The 19,693-nt window shown below is 42.8% G+C and overlaps 1 protein-coding gene across 7 annotated transcripts in view; it reads right to left on the reverse strand.

Annotated features, from left to right (window-relative positions):
* The window catches only part of NKTR (natural killer cell triggering receptor), a 47,017-nt gene extending 30,241 nt beyond the window's left edge, over positions 1-16,776 (reverse strand). For 5 of the 7 annotated variants that reach the window (XM_071734567.1, XM_071734566.1, XM_071734565.1 and 2 more), the window contains exons 1-3: positions 16,626-16,776; positions 7,467-7,541; positions 462-569 (exon numbers count right to left, since the gene is read on the reverse strand). In XM_071734567.1, coding sequence (XP_071590668.1) covers positions 462-569; positions 7,467-7,541; positions 16,626-16,683 — 241 coding nt within the window. In that variant the 5' untranslated portion in view covers positions 16,684-16,776. Of the gene's footprint in view, positions 1-461; positions 570-7,466; positions 7,542-16,625 lie in introns of those variants that run through there. The other 2 variants (XM_071734570.1, XM_071734568.1) reach the window with 2 other exon arrangements.
* Positions 16,777-19,693: the final 2,917 nt, after the last annotated feature.

Below are 19,693 nucleotides of genomic sequence, written 5' to 3' on the forward strand. Positions count from 1 at the left end.
ACACTTCTGGCTTGTTTACTAAAAATAAATTTAAAAACTCAACTTATTCAAAGAGTCAGGGCCCTATACCAATGGAGCATTATTACTAGTGTTGCCTCTACTGACAACACAAAAGTGAAAAGCAGTAAGGCTGCATTTTGGATTTGAATTTTATTTTAGTAAGACAGAAGTTTAACTCCAGCAAGGGTTTTGTTTTCTTTTTTTAGGTTTGCTTGGGCTTTTTTTGGGGGGAAAGAGGTGTTTTGTTTGGTTGGTTTGGTTTTTCGCTTTGGTTTTTTTTTCTTAACTTAAAACATTTTCTAAATAACCCTTATTTCAGTTGAAACACTTTAGAATTTCAAATATTATAAAGAGAACAGGTGAGCTAGGTTATAGTTTTATGGCATTTTAATGCTTCTGTGGCATTTTGTAAAGCTACATAGTTATAACACAAGCTGTAACATTTCTGTTCTGTATTTTACCTTCACTGAAGTCCCCACCCTGAATCATGAAGTTTTTCACCACACGATGGAATGTGGTGCCTTTGTAACACAGCTTCTTTCCAGTTGTTTTCCCAATTCCTTTTTCACCTGCAAGAAGGTTAAAAAAAAAAGAATCTACAGATCTTCCCTGATCAAATTCCAAGGGGTTTACCTGCCTAGTGTTAATGGATGTTCAGGCAGCCTTCAGAGCAGCACAGATATAAAAGACAGCAGTCCTAATTTTTGCCTTTCCCTATTAATAATTCTTTCCTTTGACCCTTAATAGCAAAGATGCATTTACAAGGGGACTCTGAAGTGAAAATCTGATTTCTTCTTAATAAAAGAGTCTTTGTAAATATAAGATCTTAATAAAAGATTCCCTCCTTCTTTGAATCTCTCAAAGATTTGGAGAGCAAATCTCTCAGAACCATTTATAAGAAAGCAAGAGTTGATGATAACAATGGGTTAATTTTTTTTGGTGGGTTTGGCACAGATCTGGATGTGCCTGATGAATCCCAGGACAGATATTTGAGCTCAAAACAGGCTTCAACTTGGTTTCAATGTGATCCACTCTTGGAAAATTAGGATTGAGGGTCAAACGTGCATCAGATCTTCACCAATTCAAGCAGAGTGGTCAGGCCACCCCTTAAAGCCAAAAAAAACCCAAAACCAACCCATTTCTGACCAGACTGACAGAACAGGGGAACAGAAATGGGGACACCAGAACCATTCAAGGGTGAGCTGAGTGAGAATCATAACTGGGGGGGAAAAAAAAAAATATAACCTCCCCCTAAAAACCTGCACTGGTACCAGGGCCATTCTTACTTGTTCATCCTTTGAGCCCAAGAAGTGGAACTCACAGAACTCCTGGTGAAGCTGTAAGCTCAAGCCCACTGGTGATTTTTGAGAAAGACATCTCAGAACCCTCAAGCTGACTTAATATTCCTTCCAAATTCCAGAAGAAAAACTGTGTTGGGTGTGGGGATGAGGGTACTGTGACTGGCAGAGGGCCTGCACTGAGTGAGTCCATGTGGGACTTATCCTGGTCCAGTCAGGGAACATCTAAAGGACTTCCAAGCTTATCCTGGTCCAGTCAGGGAACATCTAAAAGACTTCCAAGCTTCCAAGAATGGGGGAGCTGGAAGAACACAGCAGTTACAAGAGTAACACAGCTAAAATCCTACCTAAACCACCCCTGCAGGAGATAGTCTGTAAGGACAGATAAATACCTGTGCTGTTTCATCCCACCACTGGTTATGGGACAGGTATTTGACCCTCAGAGGAGGACATTTAGCCTGAATGTTCTGTCCCATGCAGTGCCAACACTCCAGTCCTCCATCCAGAATAAACTGATGGCCAAATTGTCCCAAATTTGCCACTCCAAGCAGCCCACTGCTGCCAGGATGAGTGCAAACCTGTGGCACAAAACCCACCCATGGCACTGCTGTTTGTAGAAACCTTCACTTGGAGAATCCAAATTATTTTCCATACCTCTGACTCCCCATACCCCAAACCCCCAACCCCATTTTTTTTTATTTTCCACAGAAGTTATCCCAGCAATGCTATTTATTTACACACAACCTTTCCACCCAAAACATGTCTCCCCCTGCTATAGCATTGGAAATTGCCCATCAGTCAATACCAAGGAGTATCTTCTGCCTACATTTTTGGTCATGTTTCAGCCATTCCCTCAGGCTATGGATAACCTCCTTACAGAATGGGATCCTGCACTGCACTTGACCACATAATTAAGCATTAAGGGGAGCTTTAGACCATCTCCAGAAGTTAGTCCTTTATTTTTTTTTTCCCCACTCTTTTTTACAGTGTCACTAAGAGAGCACAGTCCCCACCATAATAAATGGCAATGCTTGTGATGTTCCCTTCTTTTCATGTACAATACAACTGTGGGTAAAATAATAGAATTTAACTACTTCCCTGTAAGCCAAAGACACTTCAAACAATAAACTGAAGCTGCTGGCCAAATGTTGGAGGGCTAAGTTCCTGCAAAATCATCACACTCTGACTTTCAAAACCCACAAAATCATCACACTCTGACTTTCAAAACCCACTGTTGAACTCCCATCAGGCAAAACAGAGAGAGACCAATTCCCCTGCTTAGAGCTGCAGCACCTCCTTAAGCTCAGATACTTTTCTGCAACCCATAGGCTGGGCTTTTTTTGTTTGTTTGTTTATGGCCAAATATTAGCTTTATTCTTTTTGCAATAAATAAGCCTGAATTTTGTCTGAAAAAGGAAAAAAAAAGCCATCTGCTTGTAGCCTTTCTGCCTAAGATGTTCTCTCCCTGTGCTGCAAATCACTTGGAAATGGGATGGTGACAAGAACTTACAGAGTGATTGCAAGGAACAGCTTCTTATCTGAGAAGGGCACAACCCAAGAGCCTTTACTGAACTGCCCTTCTCTCTTTGCCAGCTCAACTTTGCTCTTGTCTTTGTTTTGCTCTCAACTAACACCCTGCACAACCCAAAGTTGATTTTTGTGCTGTGTTGGTCTCTTGTTGAGGTTATGAGAAGTTCCTGACAAAGCACCAGAGAGAGCAGATGGATTTGGGCTTATTCAATAAGTAGAATGACTGAAGGACCTGAAAATAGCAGTTTCCAAGCCCAGATGTTTTCATTTCAATGCAAGGAGCTTCTCAGGGCTGAGGCTGACAGCATTCCACCAGGTCTATTTCTGACAACAATGTCAGGCTGCAGGAAGGCAGCCAGAATCACCCTGTCCTCCCCCATCTGTTTCTGACAAAAACATCCTGGCTTGCTCCAGAGATTATGGAGGGAGCAGCAGGCCTGGTGATGGGCACAGCATTTCAGACACTGGTCACCTTGGCTTGAGACAAGTGAAACCACTCTTCACCATGACACAAGGGATGTGCAGAGGCCAAATTATGTTGCTTCAAGGTCTCTCACAGCTTAAGTGAGGTCACACTGCAGCTGGGATGCTTTGATCAGCTAAAATGCAGGTGGGTCCCCACACGTCTGAGGAAAGAACAAAGAAAGATGATGGATTGGTCCAGCATGCAGAATCCTGGATTTCTGTAGTACCCAAGTACCTGATGCTCACAGTCTGCTGCCAAAACATTTCAGTTGGAAATGACACAAGGGATGTGCAGAGGCCAAACTAAGTTGCTTTAAGATCTGTCACTGCTTAAAGTGAGGCCACACTGCAGCTGGGATGCTTTGATCAGCTACAGTGCAGGTCGGTGCCCACAGATGTCTAAGGAAAAACAAACAAATAAACATGATGGATTGGTCCAGCATGCAGAAACCTGGATTTCTGTAGTACAGAAGTACCTGATTGTCCTGGTTTGGGACAGGATAAAGGTGATTTTCTGTCTTGCACTTTTGCTTTTAGCTCAGTCTCTTGTAAGTAGTTGCACTTGCTGAAATGAACAGCAAGTTTCTCAGTGTCTGCTTCTAGGACTGGTAACACTGATGTGATGTTAGGAGGAATTTATTTCCTGTGAGAGGGGTGAGACCCTGGCACAGATTTCCCAGAGAAGCTGTGGCTGCCCCATCACTGGAAATGTTCCAGGCCAGGTTGGATGGGGCTTGGAGAAACCTGGGCTGGTGGGAGGTGTCCCTGCCCATGCAGGGGGTTGGAATTAAGTGATCTTTGAGGTTCTTTTCAACTCAAACCTCTGTGAATGGTCACTGCTGGAAAAGAATATTAGCCTAAAGAAACTTCCAGGAAAATGAAGCATTTTTCTGGACCGGATTCTCCCCAAGCCCATGAGATGTGCTTAGATTACTGCTTCCCACTTCTCAACTTGCTCAAAAAAGAATCATAGAATCCTAGAATTGGCTGGGTTGGAAGGGACCTCAGAGCTCATCAAGTCCAACCCTTGATCCACTCCCGCTGCAGTTCCCAGCCCATGGCACTGAGTGCCACATCCAGGCTCTTTTGAAATATCTCCAGGGATGGAGAATCCACCCCTTCCCTGGGCAGCCCATTCCAATGTCTGATCACCCTCTCCCTAAAGAAATTCTTTCTAATGTCCAACCTAAACCTCCCCTGGCACAACTTGAGACCTCTTGTGCCCTCTTGTCTTGCTGAGAGTTGCCTGGGAAAAGAGCCCAACCCCCCCTGGCTCCAACCTCCTTTCAGGGAGTTGGAGAGAGTGATGAGGTCTCCCCTGAGCCTCCTCTTCTCCAGCCTCAACACCCCCAGCTCCCTCAGCCCTTCCTCACAGAACTTGTGCTGGATCCCTTCACAGCCTCCTTGCTCTTCTCTGGACCTGCTCCAGCACCTCAATCTCCTTCCTGAGCTGAGGGGCCCAGAACTGGACACAGGACTCAAGCTGTGGCCTCCCCAGGGCTGAGCACAGGGGCAAAGTTGTACCCACGGATCTTGCTGTGAAAAGTGGGAGCCTGACTTCTGGAAGCAAATGACTTATTTGGTCTCTGAAAGTGCAGAGGAGCTCACAACTCTTAAAAATCCCAAGCAGCTCTGTTTTGGTTGCTAGAGGTTAATGCACACCCAGTGCTGCTCTCCTGGAGATGGGCTCTGGAAGTCCTTTAACACAACCCAGGCAAACAAAGCAGCAGTAGCCAACTGGACTGCTATGTCAGTCCATGATGAGAGGAGAAAAGTATTGGGTGCTTCTCTCAGGAGTGTGGATGACTCTAAACCTTGCCTGCCACTCACTGCTGGCCCCAGTTCTCATCTGTGGAGAAGAAATCTTTGAACAGTGTTCAAGTTTAGATGCTGAGGTAATGAAGATCCTGACAGCCCAAGGCAGAAGGGCAGGGAGAATGGCATTTGTAATGCAGAGAACTCTTCAAGGAGAAGCAGAAAGGCAAAGAGAAACAGCTGATAGGAAAAAAAAAAAAAACCATCAGGTGAACTGAACATAAGACAGGTTAATTAGTGCAAATATAAAAAGAATTAAACATTAGCAGTGTGACCCTAACCTCCAAGCTCAGTCATTTTGGAGCCTGAGAACTACAACAGAAGTGAGATGGCTGATAACAGAAAAAAAAAAAAAAAGGAGTATAACTTTATCCTCTGAAACACTACATTCAACATGATTTTCTCTCCCCTGAAAAATGTAATTATCACATTTTATTACTTTTTTTTTTTTTAAGATATCTGTCAAAACATTGCTCTATTCTATGAGTATGCCACAGAAAACACAATTTGCAAGAATTAAACAAATGTTTGAGGTAGTTTTTAAGCCTCCAAGTTTGATCTCAGGAGCAGACCTCCTCCCCATGTGCTTAGTTTCAAAAGTTCTTTGAATTAAAGTTCCATTTGAAGGCATCAATGCAACCTGGACAGCCAGCTGAAGACCAGAATACAGAGATGCAACACAAAGTCAGACTTTTTTTTTTAAATAAAACTTCTTTCTTCTGCTCATTTCATTCCTCATTATCTCCAACACCTTTTCCTTCCTTTATATCCACCTCAGGTTTTTATAGCAACATTGCTGTAAGGATTGAAACAGCCCTTCAGAGCTACAAAAAGCAAGGCTCAGACATTATGCTGGTGAAGCTGCTACTGCATTTTATCTTTTGTAATCCATTCTGATGAACTTCAATCAAGTTCTCTTTTTTCTGTAATAGTTGTATCACTCTTTGCTATGCAAAGTCTACATCTACATTTCTCTAGTAAGTGTGATTTAAAAAAAAAAAAATAAGAGTGGAATAAAGAGAGGGGGCATCACCACAAAGACCTTAAAAAATAAGAAATATGCAGTATAATTTCCACAAATTCATAGTGTCATAAAGCTCATCTAAATCTTCAGAGATTATCTAGAACCCATCAGATTCTGGGATTTGAGCTCTGACAGGATGCACTTTAAGAAGTTAATGCATAAGGGTATCAACAAATTTGCTACTGATAATAAGTCAGATAAAAGCTGTTCACTAAAGGCAGATGATAAAACACTGCCTGGGAAGTCTTGCTGGAGCATTTTAGTGATTTGGAAAAGTTACTTTAAATACAAAGTAGAGGCTTCACTGGGGCAGTTAATTCAAGGTATTGCAAGTCACTGAGAAGTCAAGAATGAAGAGCAGGAGATCACCAAGAGACTCAGAATGCATCCTTCATGTAAGACACTCCAATTCCTCTAAGAACTTAATCAAGATTAATCTTCAACTAACAGCTAAAAAATCCCTGAGGACCAGGGCAGAGCAGAAAACCCCACCAAGTCCTGACTACCCTTACTCTTCCAGTCATGAGAAACCATTTAAAAACCAGTTAAATCCTGCTTAAAAAAAAAACTGGGTTGGAGGATGCTACATAATACCCAGACATTCTTTTGCCAGTGCTGTCCCTTTGATTTCATAGATCTCTTTTCTCTCAAACAATCCCAGGATTTCTATGGGACCATCATATTCTTTTTTTAGTCCTAGCTAAGAATGAAAACATTCTTTTCATGTTAAAATAGATGTTCCCATTCTCTGATCCCTTTGTAGCAGTTTTATGAACCTGAAATTCATTCAACTTTTTATTATACATAACCAACATTTTATGTAAGAAAAAAATTATCTAGATTCAAGGTTTTAAGTAGTATCCCAAGTCAGAAATCATCATTATAGTGTGCAATAACATTATATATATACAGTGCAGTAATATTAATATTTAAACTCTCCTCTGATAAATTCAAAATAATTCCTTCTTCTTTGTCACATTCATGTAATTTGAGTGATCAATAATTCCACCATAGTCTCAGCCTTGTCAATTACTTTCACCTACAAAAATCCCACATTAGGGACAAAGAAAAACCCTTTTCTTCCATAAATTCAGAGTTTTGCATTCTGTACTCATGCATTATCTCTACCACTCTAATTGAGTCACAGTTGTAGGATACCAAACCATTTCCTGCTATGCATTATTCAAATTCTGCTCAGCACTAACAACTCTCAGCTTTGTTTTTCCCAGAAAAAAAAAAATTATCAGCACTCTGCTGTGGTTTATACTTGCATAAACAAATAATAATTCTAAGAAGCATTAAAAAAAAATCTTAAATATAAGCATGTTACTTACCTGAGCACAAGCAAAGGAAATTTTTGCAGGTCTTTGGACATATGTCTGAGAAGAGCTGAAACATAATTCGACCAACTGGAAGATTAAAAAATAAAAATTAAAGAGTTTCAGAGCTTATTTCATTGATATTAAAAAACCTGTGTATCAATAAACAGCATGCTTTTGAAAACACATTCTGAAAAAAAGTTATTTTATCAAGCAGATTAAAAAAAAAAAATCTTGAATACTCATATATTAAACCAAGCAGCAGGAAAGAACAGTACCCTGATTGTAAAAAAAAAAATGAAGATTAAATAGCATCTTTACACCTAATTTACTAAAAAGCCTAATGACTCTATTTTGATTTGAACCTGGGAAGCCAAAGTTATTCACTGGATTAGTTTATCCTGTCAACTAATTTCTGTTTTGGAAAAGATGTGCCATAAATGCAGGTCCTCAGAGAGCTGGAGTAAGTCCCTCCCTCCCTTAGCAGTATATTTACACAAATACATTAATAATTACATTTCTACAGTTTCCCCTGTGATAACTAAAAGTCCAACTGATAAAGTCTCATGTTGTGTTAAGGTTTATAGATATATTTCCACCCTTGCCCTAAAATCCATCAGGTTTTCTAAAAAAAAAAAAAAAATTTAAAATGAACCAAAAATATGACATTTTTTAAGTAATTCACATTTTCTGTTTTATTTTCCAAGATACTGAGGCTTAGATTACTGAAGTAAAAAACACCAAAACCTCCCAAATGCATGAAACCTTAGACCCCCACATAATTATCACAGAAAAAGCTGTTATTTCTATAATTTGGGCAACAAGCAATAAAACCCACACTGCTGCCCCATGTTACAGGGAGAGGAAAAATAATCTGTCAATGAGCAGTACCCTCTAGTGGTCTCCATTGGTATCACTTAAAAATAATGTAAAAAAATAACTACTCCAGGAATTATTCCTCTTAAAGAAAAAAAAAAGGAATTGAATTTGTGATGTATTTTATCCAATACTTACAATTTTATTCAATTACATCACTAAGAAAAATTCTGAAAGGCTTCTATGAAATTGCACTGAATTTTAGGGCTCTCTCCAGATGTGCACAGTTGCCAGCAAGGTGAATTGTTGGTTCAGAAAGGGGAGAAATTAAAAAAAAAAAAAAGAGACCACCTCTTAGGTAAGAATTCAGGATGTATTCAGCTCTTGAAATGTCTGCATTTCAGTAACTGCAAGAGGAATGTTCTGAGCATTCCCCACTGTAAGCAGGAAAATCTAAAGAAAATAGGTAGAGACAGCCTCAAAAGAATGAGGAAATAGCAAATATTAAAAAAAAAAACCAATGAAAAACAAAAAACCACCACATTAAATGGTGGTAGCTGTAAACTGCCACTCTGAAAAGCAATTTTCAAGTGAAGAAACCATTATAAAGTATTTTAAAATACACAGATTGAAGATTCATACAGAGAACACAATGGAGAAGACAGTTCTGTAAGAGTTACCAATTTTCACTATAAACACAGCAATTCAGGGGAGCAGGAGCCTGAAAACTTGGAAAAACACAGAACCATGAGCCCAAGTGCTTCAGAAAGCCACCCTGAGAGTTCACAGCATCTGCTCCCTGAAATTCTGAAATTGTTTCAGAACAAAAGCTGCCACTATCCCCATCCCACTAAAAGTAAGAAAAACCCAGCTGCTGATTTACCAAGGTGTCAGCAGGCAAATAATTTACAGGTTACTGAAGGGATTTTTCCCCTCAGGCTGGAAGGGACCTCAGGGTTCATCTGCTCCAACCCTTCCAATATTCTTGTTTATGAGATGTCTCAGCACCCCATGGAGCTGAGACCTCAAACTTTCCCAAGTAGGGGAATCCACCACTTCCCCTGGGAAATCAGAGGGAAATCTGGCTGCAGGTCCCTGCCCTACAAACCCCACCATATTTAGCACCTTAAGCAGCAGGCACCACCACCTCCTTCCTGGTGGAAGAGGATCACCTCAAATCCTTGAAGACTGCAAGGCAGAACATGGGAAAAAGGTGACAAACAAGTAAGGTACCACAATTCCAACAGCATCTTTCACTAGTGTTTTGTCAATAATGAGGAGGAAAGAGAGAGAGAGAGAGGAGGAAAGAGAGAGAGAGAGAGAGGAGGAAAGAGAGAGAGAGAGAGAGGAGGAAAGAGAGAGAGAGAGAGAGGAGGAAAGAGAGAGAGAGAGAGAGAGGAGGAAAGAGAGAGAGAGAGAGAGAGGAGGAAAGAGAGAGGAGAGAGAGGAGGGAGGAAGGAGGAAAGAAAAAAAAAAAAAAGATAAAAAAAGAGAAAAAAGAGAGAGAGAGAGAGAGGAGGAAAGAGAGAGAGAGAGAGAGGAAGAGAAAGAGAGAGAGAGAGAGAGAGGAGGAAGAGAGAGAGAGAGAGAGGAGGAAAGAGAGAGAGAGAGAGGAGGAAGAGGAGAGAGAGAGAGAGAGGAGGAAAGAGAGAGAGAGAGAGGAAGAAAGAGAGAGAGAGAGAGAGGAGGAAAGAGAGAGAGAGAGAGAGGAGGAAAGAGAGAGAGAGAGAGAAGGAAAGAGAGAGAGAGAGAAGGAAAGAGAGAGAGAGAGAGGAGGAAAGAGAGAGAGAGAGAGGAGGAAAGAGAGAGAGAGAGGAGGAAAGAGAGAGAGAGAGGAGGAAAGAGAGAGAGAGAGGAGGAAAGAGAGAGAGAGAGGAGGAAAGAGAGAGAGAGAGGAGGAAAGAGAGAGAGAGAGGAGGAAAGAGAGAGAGAGAGGAGGAAAGAGAGAGAGAGAGGAGGAAAGAGAGAGAGAGAGGAGGAAAGAGAGAGAGAGAGAGGAGGAAAGAGAGAGAGAGAGGAGGAAAGAGAGAGAGAGAGAGGAGGAAAGAGAGAGAGAGAGAGGAGGAAAGAGAGAGAGAGAGAGGAGGAAAGAGAGAGAGAGAGAGGAGGAAAGAGAGAGAGAGAGGAGGAAAGAGAGAGAGAGAGGAGGAAAGAGAGAGAGAGAGGAGGAAAGAGAGAGAGAGAGGAGGAAAGAGAGAGAGAGAGGAGGAAAGAGAGAGAGAGAGGAGGAAAGAGAGAGAGAGAGGAGGAAAGAGAGAGAGAGAGGAGGAAAGAGAGAGAGAGAGGAGGAAAGAGAGAGAGAGAGGAGGAAAGAGAGAGAGGAGGAAAGAGGAACAATCTGCTTGCTTTCAGTTCCTCCAAACTGTTTGTAATGCACATTTCCAACACCAAAAGAGAGCAGACCCAGTTTAAAAGGACATCTCACCCCAATACAGCCTCAAGTACTGCTTGCCCAGCTGTGTTCAGCTGCAGCAAATGTTGCTGTGTGCTCCCACAATCCACAGATCACCTTCCCTGTGTCCATCTGGAGGGTTCCTACCTGTATTTTACCTCACCAGTTTCACTGAAAGGTTTTATTTGCCTCTGGCAAACAGTAAATGAAATGTGCCAGAGAAAGATCAAACACCCCTTCACACCTTGATCAACTATTTAGGAAATAACAGCTGTTAATAGAAGAAAAACAAAACTGTATAAAAAGCAGGCTTAGAACACACCAATTTTTCTCTTGTCTCTTTCTTCAAAAAACACAAAATAAAAAACCAAACAAAGCCAAAAAAACCAAACAAAAAACCCAATCCCAAACCAGCACATTCAAATTTTAACTTGGAGCTGAGATTTATTCTGACACAACACAGATTTTAAAAAAGCATTTGAGATGTTAATAATTTCTTCAGATTTATACACCTCTTCTCTTCAACTTTATAGAGAAAATTCCCAATACTTCCTTCAGCTTCATTTTCCTGATACAAAGGTTAAGTTACCTGCCTGTGGATTAAGTTGCCTGTGACTGTAAAGCTGGAATAGTAAAAACCAAATAAAAGTAGCCAGGAAGTATTATTTAAATAGGTGAAATCTATTTAAAGATAGATTTCTTTATCTATCTAGATTTCTTAATTTATTTGTGTAGATAAATAAACCTACCCAGACTTCTCAAGTGGCTTTAGCCAAGACATGAGCCTGAACCTCACTTCCAGATGAAACACTGGGATTGTATTTTTCACAGTGAAGCTCTCACCTAACTTCAGATGCAAATCTTTCAGCACCAGAAGGAAGGTATAAAACTATCCAACTCTTTAATAATCAGCAGGCAGAACATTGCTGTAATTCAGTGTAATTCTCAACAAAAACCTGATCCTTACCAGCTTATAGCTGAGGATGTGTCTGTATCACAATGTAGATTTTGCAGTCCATTACTGCACTTTTTTGTGCTAACATCATAAAGTTACCCAACCATGACCTAACATTTTACTTGTTTCTTGTAAAACAACACTTTGCAAAAGTATTCTTTTTTGTTTGCAAGATTTTAACTTTTTTTTTCAAGATTTTTTTTGCTACACTTAAGGGTAAGTGGTGAAAGGAGTATTTACATTTCTGGGAATTCCAGTGGTACAAATATAAATCCAGTTCAAGATGTCTTGAAGTTTGATTTCATGAAGTGATATCTGTAGCTAAACATCTATACAAATTCTAGAAAGCAGAAGGCAAGATGACCAAAAATAATCTGATTTCAGGACTAATTTTCCAATAGAAAGATGACTACTTTTTTTCCTTTTCTTTTTGAGCCTCTGATCATTTTTTCAGCTAAGGAAGAACTACAACTTGATTCCAATTAGGTGGTAAAAATTCAAGGAAGGAATATCCATGCTATGTGGTAATAAGGGCCCCTACCAGCAAAGTTTATTAAAGCAACCATTGATTTCAAATGTTTATCCAGTAATACCCTGTAATTTAGCTGCTTAACTCATTAGAAACAACCTTGGGAGCCAAACACATCCTGCTTGAATGTGGTTTCCACACAATACAAACTATTTTGCCACATTATTCCATACAGGTGTCAATTTCCCAGATGCTCCCAGCAGAAACCTAGTTTTTTCAGAATTAAATTTAGATATATTGGGTTTGTCTTATAAGAATTTGTTAGAGCAAACCAAGTTAGAAGCTACTGCAGCACTTTTACTGGAAATCTACAGGGATACATCCTGCTGAAGGAGAAAGCAGGGATTGAAAGCATGAAGACAGTGATGCACATCCCTTACAGACTGAGGCCAGGAGCCCTGCCAGAGGCCTAAGGGCTTAGTAGATTTGCATACAAATTTAAATAACAGCTCACTAAAAGGACCATCTTTTAATTTTATTAATTACATGTCCCTAGATTTGGGAAAACTAAGTCATGTAAATTAAAAAGAAGATTGCTTTAAAGAAGAAATGTGGCTGCAGTTTTCAGGAAACTAAAAGCTACTGTGGAAAAAGAAGATTTTTATTTAAAACATCTGTTCAAACAACAGCTGTCCCATTTTCCTGATGCAGGGATCTATACTCCTGATCCATGAACACTTTTGTTAATGCTTCTTTACCCCACCTCACACTCTCTGCAAGGGAAAGCCTCCAGAAACTTCTTTCCCCAAACCCAAACCCCTCCATATACTCCCTGAAGCTCCCTCTATTCCAATCTTTCATGGTCTCCACGAAAGGAAATCTATTCCAGCCCTGCACACACCACAAATTTACTGTCTGCACTCTCCCAGAGAAATGCAAGTGAGAGACTCCACTTTATCTTCCCTTAGCAGAAGGTTGATGGCTTTGGTCTTCCCTTTACTAATCCAATTTGTCCCAGACCTCAAGGTAAAGCTCCAGGGAACTTTCAGCCTGCACCAAACAATAACATCCCTGGGTGATGCCTGGATTACAATTTTTATTAAACCAGTTGCCTGGGAATCTCCTCTCCTAATCTCATGTACAGGGGTTCTTCACATGCCCTCTCTTCCTTTGTACTGCACTCCCCTGGACTGGCACTCAGTTTCTGGGCTGAGTCAAAGTGCTGATCTATTTTCTGCCCATCCACAACTTTTTGCCTTCAAAGGACTTCAAGTTAACAGGAAGCTGTTTCTGTCTTCAGGAAGGGTGGCAAAAACCCTGTAAGGCCCCCCCCTGGTTCTACTAACACAGGCACAGCACTACCATGGTCTGTGCAGCAGAGCTTTTTTCACATGAATTCACAGCAGCTGAAAGCCCAAAATAAACCAAACCTGAGGCAAGAGTGAGTAAAGGAAGGAAGTCATGAAAGAACAGACTGACTGATAAGGGAAGAGAAATACCCCAGGATGGAAAAAAAAAACCAACCCTGAATTGGAATTAAAAAGTGAGCATGAGGTCAAAAAATAATAGAAAGACACCAGGCAAAAATAAATTAAAAAAAAAAAAGTAATAAAAAATGAGAAGGAAAATTCTTCTGTGAATAAGAATGAAATAAAGCCCAAAAGAAGCAAATATAAAACCAGTGGGGGGAAGTGTTTGAAAAATATTTTGGATGGCCACAAGAACTGCTCCAGCAGCAGACAACATCTGTGACATTGGAGTTGATTAACACAGCACCTGAAAGACTGTAGCTCCACACTGACTTCACACCACAGAGTCAAGACAGAATTATTAAAGACTCATCTGCTGCCATCCCCAAATTCTTGGTGCACTGTATTTTACTCCTATGTGTCCAAATCTATAGAGGGGGATGTACTCAGAAGGGAGAGATGCTGTCCATGGTGCATTTGTAAGAAAAAAAAAAAAAAAAAAAAAAAAAGACAGCTTACTTGAAGCAGCCTAAATTTAGACTTAAGTCCCACCAATTCTGAGCCTACCAACTTTGCAAAACCACATACAAGCAGGCACCAAGTTTTATTCCAAGATTCTGTAGCTAAAATTAAAATCTGGACACACAAAATCTGCAATGCTGCTTCTGAAAGCACAACCAAAGCTCCACTTTTCACTCCTGTACTTTCTGAGGGAACCAGTTAAACACTAACCCCAACTCTGCTGCTCCTTCCCCTCTCACACAGACATCACCTTCTGGAGCTCCTTCTCACCTAGGCTGAGCACTCTGCTCTTATTTTTAATTGCTACAGGTATCTGTGCAAGCACTGAGTAAACAGAACCTGGAAGGGGAAAGCAAAGAGTTGGCAGCTGTACTGGGGGACATTTTTGGACTCCAAGCAATCTACAGTGTCAAAAGTGACATGGTTTTGTGTTCTGCAGGCAGGGAGATGCTTTCAGTGCTGAGAAGCACATCCTCCTCTGCATTTTGTGGAGATGTCAGGTCAGCTTTAATTGAGGGGGGAGGGCAATGTCTTATTTCTTGGCTAGGAGGAAAATAAGAAAATGAAGAGTTCTTCTTTTCATTGCAAATGCAATGTTCTTTTCCCCTGTTCCTTCTCCCTACATCTCAAAAATGCACAAGCAGATTGGTCTGTTGTACTGAAGTCAAATAAGCAAAATGTTAATTTGGAAACGTGCTGGCAGTTTAGAAGTTAAAGTTAGTATCTCCCCAGGAGAAGCAAGAGCCTTAGAGTTAGTGCTTCATGTCATCTGGAAACACTGCTTTATCATTCACACTTGATTCAGCTTTTGAAGGTCATCTTACAGCTAAAAGGGCAGTGTTTAAGCTTTTTAAATCCCGAGACATAGTTGCATACTGAATTACTAAACAAACACTAGAATAAAGTAGCACAAGTCCCCTATAACAACATTGTACAAATTAGTTTGGGGTAAAAAAAAAAAAAAACAACGAACAAAAAACAAACACAACAGCAAACAAGTCCTGAGGTACAATAAAAAAAAACCAGCAAGGCTCTGAATTAGATACAGAGCTGGGAGATTCCTGTTACTTTAAGGAGGCAATAAGCACAGCCAGCCAACAAAGAGAGCCAAAGCCCCTGTGTCTATTCCAGGTAAGGAAAGCTCTGCACCACCAGGACACTAAGGCTGCATTTCCTCTCTGACACTGTTATCAGTCACCCAACTCAAGTAAGATGCCAGGGAAAACAGGGTAATCCACTTTCAGAAGGCTGAGAAGGGGGCAAGGCAGGCAAGGAGAGGAATTATGAAATGGGAGCAGGAGTGTGGGCAGGGAGAGGAAAACAAGGCTGGCAGAGATTCTTCAGAGGAAGAGTCAAAACAACATCACCCTCATCAACAAAAAACCTGAAGCAATCGAGATGAAGGATGAATTATCTTTGCTATAAATCAATCCCATCCAATTATTATTCCTGAGCTGGAACCCCATCCAAACTAAAACGTTTGTAATGGTCTCGTTGCATAAATCCTAAGTCTGAATTTAAAGCAACAGAAAATGTTGAAAAAACATTTAAACATTTTTCTCTTCAGGGCCTGTTAATTGAAATAACTTGATTGGAGTTACAGGAGCAACAGATTTATAGATATACCTTATCAGGTTACTTCAGTAAGAAACAAATCTTTCTTTTAAAATTTTGATGAAAAATGGGTTAAATTTGAACACACCTGAATTTTGAAAATGCAGAGACACAAACTATTATTTCAAGGGCTGTCAGAGAAATACTGAAGCAAAAACTGAAAGTGAAAGCACAGTGAAGCCATCACATTTATTAATTTTTCTCAGAGACAAACAGTAGCAATATAAAGCACTGAGTAAACGTGAGGCAATCAGCATGCAGGGAATAATTCAAGTTCCAGAAGATGGGTGAGTAAATCTATATGACCATTTTTACAGAGTGGTAAAATTATAGGAGGGAATCAAGTAGGATTAAAAGTCACAGGCTACCACTTACAGGCGATTACACTTCCCACAGAGAAAATGTGAGTCAAGAGAGGGATTGTTTCTTGCTATTTATTCTTCTTTTTTAAACAAGACACTCGGTCAAAGCTTCACTCACGTTCAGAAGACTCAATTCAAGCAGGAGAAGGACAGGTTTAGATCAGCTGATCTCCTCAGGTCACTTTTTAATTTTAATTACTGGATGACTAAAAATACTTCTAAGGAGAACCTCTCCAGTTTCCTTACGGCTTGTCACAATTTTCCAATTGTATACAGAACAGTAAATGTACAATATGTAACCAGAGAGCACTCCCAAAACACTTTTTTGTTCAGAATAGTGTGTGTGTTACAGCCTTACGGAATAAAAACCCGTCTGAAGGGAGATTAAAAGGCGAAGGAGAACAAAAAAAAAAAACCACCCAGCGCTCCAGCAAACATCAGAAGTTCGCTAAAAACTCGCTCAGAAATAACCCGTGGATGAACTCGCTGCTAGCGGCTCGATGAAGGAGACCAAAATGAGGCGAAAAAAAAAAAAAAAAAGAAAGAAAAGAAAAAAAACAAACCTTAAACCTTACCTGGTTCGCGGTTGATTTCGATCTCGAAGAAGCACTGGGGTCGGTCCTGCACCCCCATGGCCCCCACTGCTCGCCACCTGGACACAAAGAAGAGAAATAAAGAGGAGCTCCGGGGAGCAGCCGGATCCCTCCCGCCCCTCACCCTCCCAGCACCTCACGGCTTCCCCTCCCCTCCGAGGGGTAAAATGACACCGCCACGACGCTGCCAGGAACTCCCCGAACCGGCACCTTCCTCCCCTTCCCACCCCGCTCCCCCCCTCAGAGGAACCGCGGGATCGGGGGGCGGGAGGGAGCGGAGCTGCCGGGCGGGAGGAGGGCGGCAAAATTCACCCTGAGGAGAAAATTCACCCTGAGGAGAAAATTCACCCCGAGGACGATTTTGTTCCTCTCACCAACCCCCGATCCGGCGGCGAAGGGAAAGGAAGGGGAGGAAGGGATGAGGAACCCCGTCAGCACTACCCGCCCCCTTCCCATCTTTTTTTTCTTCCCCCCCACACACCCCATGGGGAAGCCAACAAGCGCGGCCTTACCTGGCAGCTCCGGTGCTTTGTTCCTTCTCCGCGCCTCGCACCCCTCAGCCCTCCCCTTAAGCCCTCCCCTCACCCCCCCTTCCCCTGCCTGAAGGCACCTCCGGAGCCGGCGGCTCCCAGCGCCATTAAGCGAGGGACTCCATGGCCCCTCCGTCCTCCCGCCCCGCTACGGCACCGCGCGGCCACGCCCACCCGCGCGCTTGGCCACGCCCACGCCGCGCCTTCCCGGGAGGGGAGGATGAGGGGGAAGGAAAAGGGGAGGGAAAAGGGAGGGAAAGGGGGAGAGTGCCTGAGGGGTTGGGATCCCCGCTGTCTTCTGAGAGCGGCGGGACCAGCCTCAAAGAGTCATAGAATGGTTTGGGTTGGAAAGGATCTTAAGGAGCATCCAGTGCCAACGTCACAGCAACCCCATGGGGAGCTCCGGGCTGGGCACAGAGGGGCTGAGAGCATCCAGGCAGGAATGGAGCTGGGAGTTTGGGGGGTGAGGAAGGTGACCATGAATAAATGAATCTGTCAGGGTTGAAAACTGGCCCAGCAATTAAAGCCAATGATAGATTCTGCCTATTAATACCCCTCTCCTCCCTGATAAAGGAGAGAGAATAAGGGAGAGAGACTGATGGGTTGGAAACTAAACTACACAGCTTTAATGAAATAGGAATGATGAATAGGAAATATTACTAACTCTATGCAAATATCCAGGAAAATTGATCCCAGGTTCCTCCCCCCTTTCCCCCAGTAACTCTCAGGTCACCCCTGAGGCTGCAGGGCAGCCCTGGGAAAGCCCAGGCTGGAATCCTGGGGTCAGCAGCAGTTGGGAGCTGGAGGCAGGAACACACAGATTCAGGCTGGGATGGATCAGGAGCACAGGCAGAGGAAGGGATGGAATCCTCCCAGGATGCTGAAGGAAACATGAGCCAGCAGTGTGCTCAGGTGGCCAAGAAGGGCATCCTGAGCTGGCTCAGGAACAGCGTGGCCAGCAGGTCCAGGGAAGGGATTCTGCCCCTGTGCTCAGCCCTGGGGAGGCCACAGCTTGAGTCCTGTGTCCAGTTCTGGGCCCCTCAGCTCAGGAAGGAGATTGAGGTGCTGGAGCAGGTCCAGAGAAGAGCAAGGAGGCTGGGAAGGGATCCAGCACAAGTCCTGTGAGAAAGGGCTGAGGGAGCTGGGGGTGTTGAGGCTGGAGAAGAGGAGGCTCAGGGGAGACCTCATCACTCTCTCCAACTCCCTGAAAGGAGGTTGGAGCCAGGGGGGGGTTGGGCTCTATCAGTCAGACAAGAGGCCATGGGATTCAGCTCTGCCAGGGGAGGGTTAGGATGGAGATGAGGAAGAAATTCTTTCCAGAGAGGGTGCTCAGGCATTGGAATGGGCTGCCCAGGGAGGGGTTGGATTCTCCTTCCCTGGAGGTTTTTAAGAAGAGCCCGGATGTGGCACTCAGTGCCATGGGCTGGGAACCACGGGGGGAGTGGATCAAGGGTTGGACTTGGTGATCCCAGAGCTCCTTTCCTACCCAAATGATTCTGTGATTCTGTGTGAGTGGGCAGGGACACCTCCCACCAGCCCAGGTTGCTCCAAGCCCCATCCAACCTGTCCTGGAACACTTCCAGGGATGGGGCAGCCACAGCTTCTCTGGGCAACCTGTGCCAGGGTCTCACCAGCCTCACAGGAAAGAATTTCTTCCTAATATCTCACCTTAATCTCCCTTCTTCCAGTATGAAACCCTTCCCTCTCATCCCATCCCTCCATGCCCTTGTCCAAAGTCCCTCCCCAGCTTTCCTGGAGCCCCTTCAGACACTGGAAGGTGCTCTAAGGTCTCCCCAGAGCCTTCTTCAGGCTGAACAACCCCAACTCTCAGCCTGGCTCCAGAACAGAGCTGTTTCAGCCTCTTGATCATCTTTTTCTGGTCTTGCTCCAAGAAACCTTCCCCATCCATCCCCTTGCCATGGTGGGGGAATGGACACAAAGAGAGGGAAGACCCTTTATTGACGAAATAACATGGTAAGCCCCCATAAAAAGAGTCATCTCCCCTCACCACCCTGACCCCAAAATCCTCATACCCATGCAGGGACCTGAGGGACCTCCCCTGATACTTCACCACTTTTATCTGAGAAGCCTGAGCAGTTTTGCAGACATGCCTCCCGCTGAAAGGAAAATATTTTTGCAAGAAAAAGAAAAAAAATCAACCCTAAAAACCCAAACCAACCCAAACCTCTGCAAATTTTGTATGGGGAAATTCTCTCCCCTTTGCATTCATCAGGGCTGGGGTAGGATGGCTCTTGTTCTTTAGCATGAAAAAAGGCTGCTCCAGCTGGAACCTTATCCAGCTGTGGCTTAGGAGCCAAAGAAAATTTAAACCAAAGAAAATTTAATGGTTTATTTAGTTTGATGGGTTATTTTCTTCTGAGTTTGGGGTGTTGAACCATCCTAGAGTGTGAAAAGGGTGGCATCTATAAGTACTCATCCTACATCCTTCAAGTCAAGTTGACACTGAGAATGTCCAGCAGCTTAAAACATCTTTTTGTGCAGCACTTTCATATTCAGTTA

Source organism: Heliangelus exortis, chromosome 2 (genome assembly GCF_036169615.1).
Source record: "Heliangelus exortis chromosome 2, bHelExo1.hap1, whole genome shotgun sequence".
Taxonomy (NCBI): Eukaryota; Metazoa; Chordata; class Aves; order Apodiformes; family Trochilidae; genus Heliangelus; species Heliangelus exortis.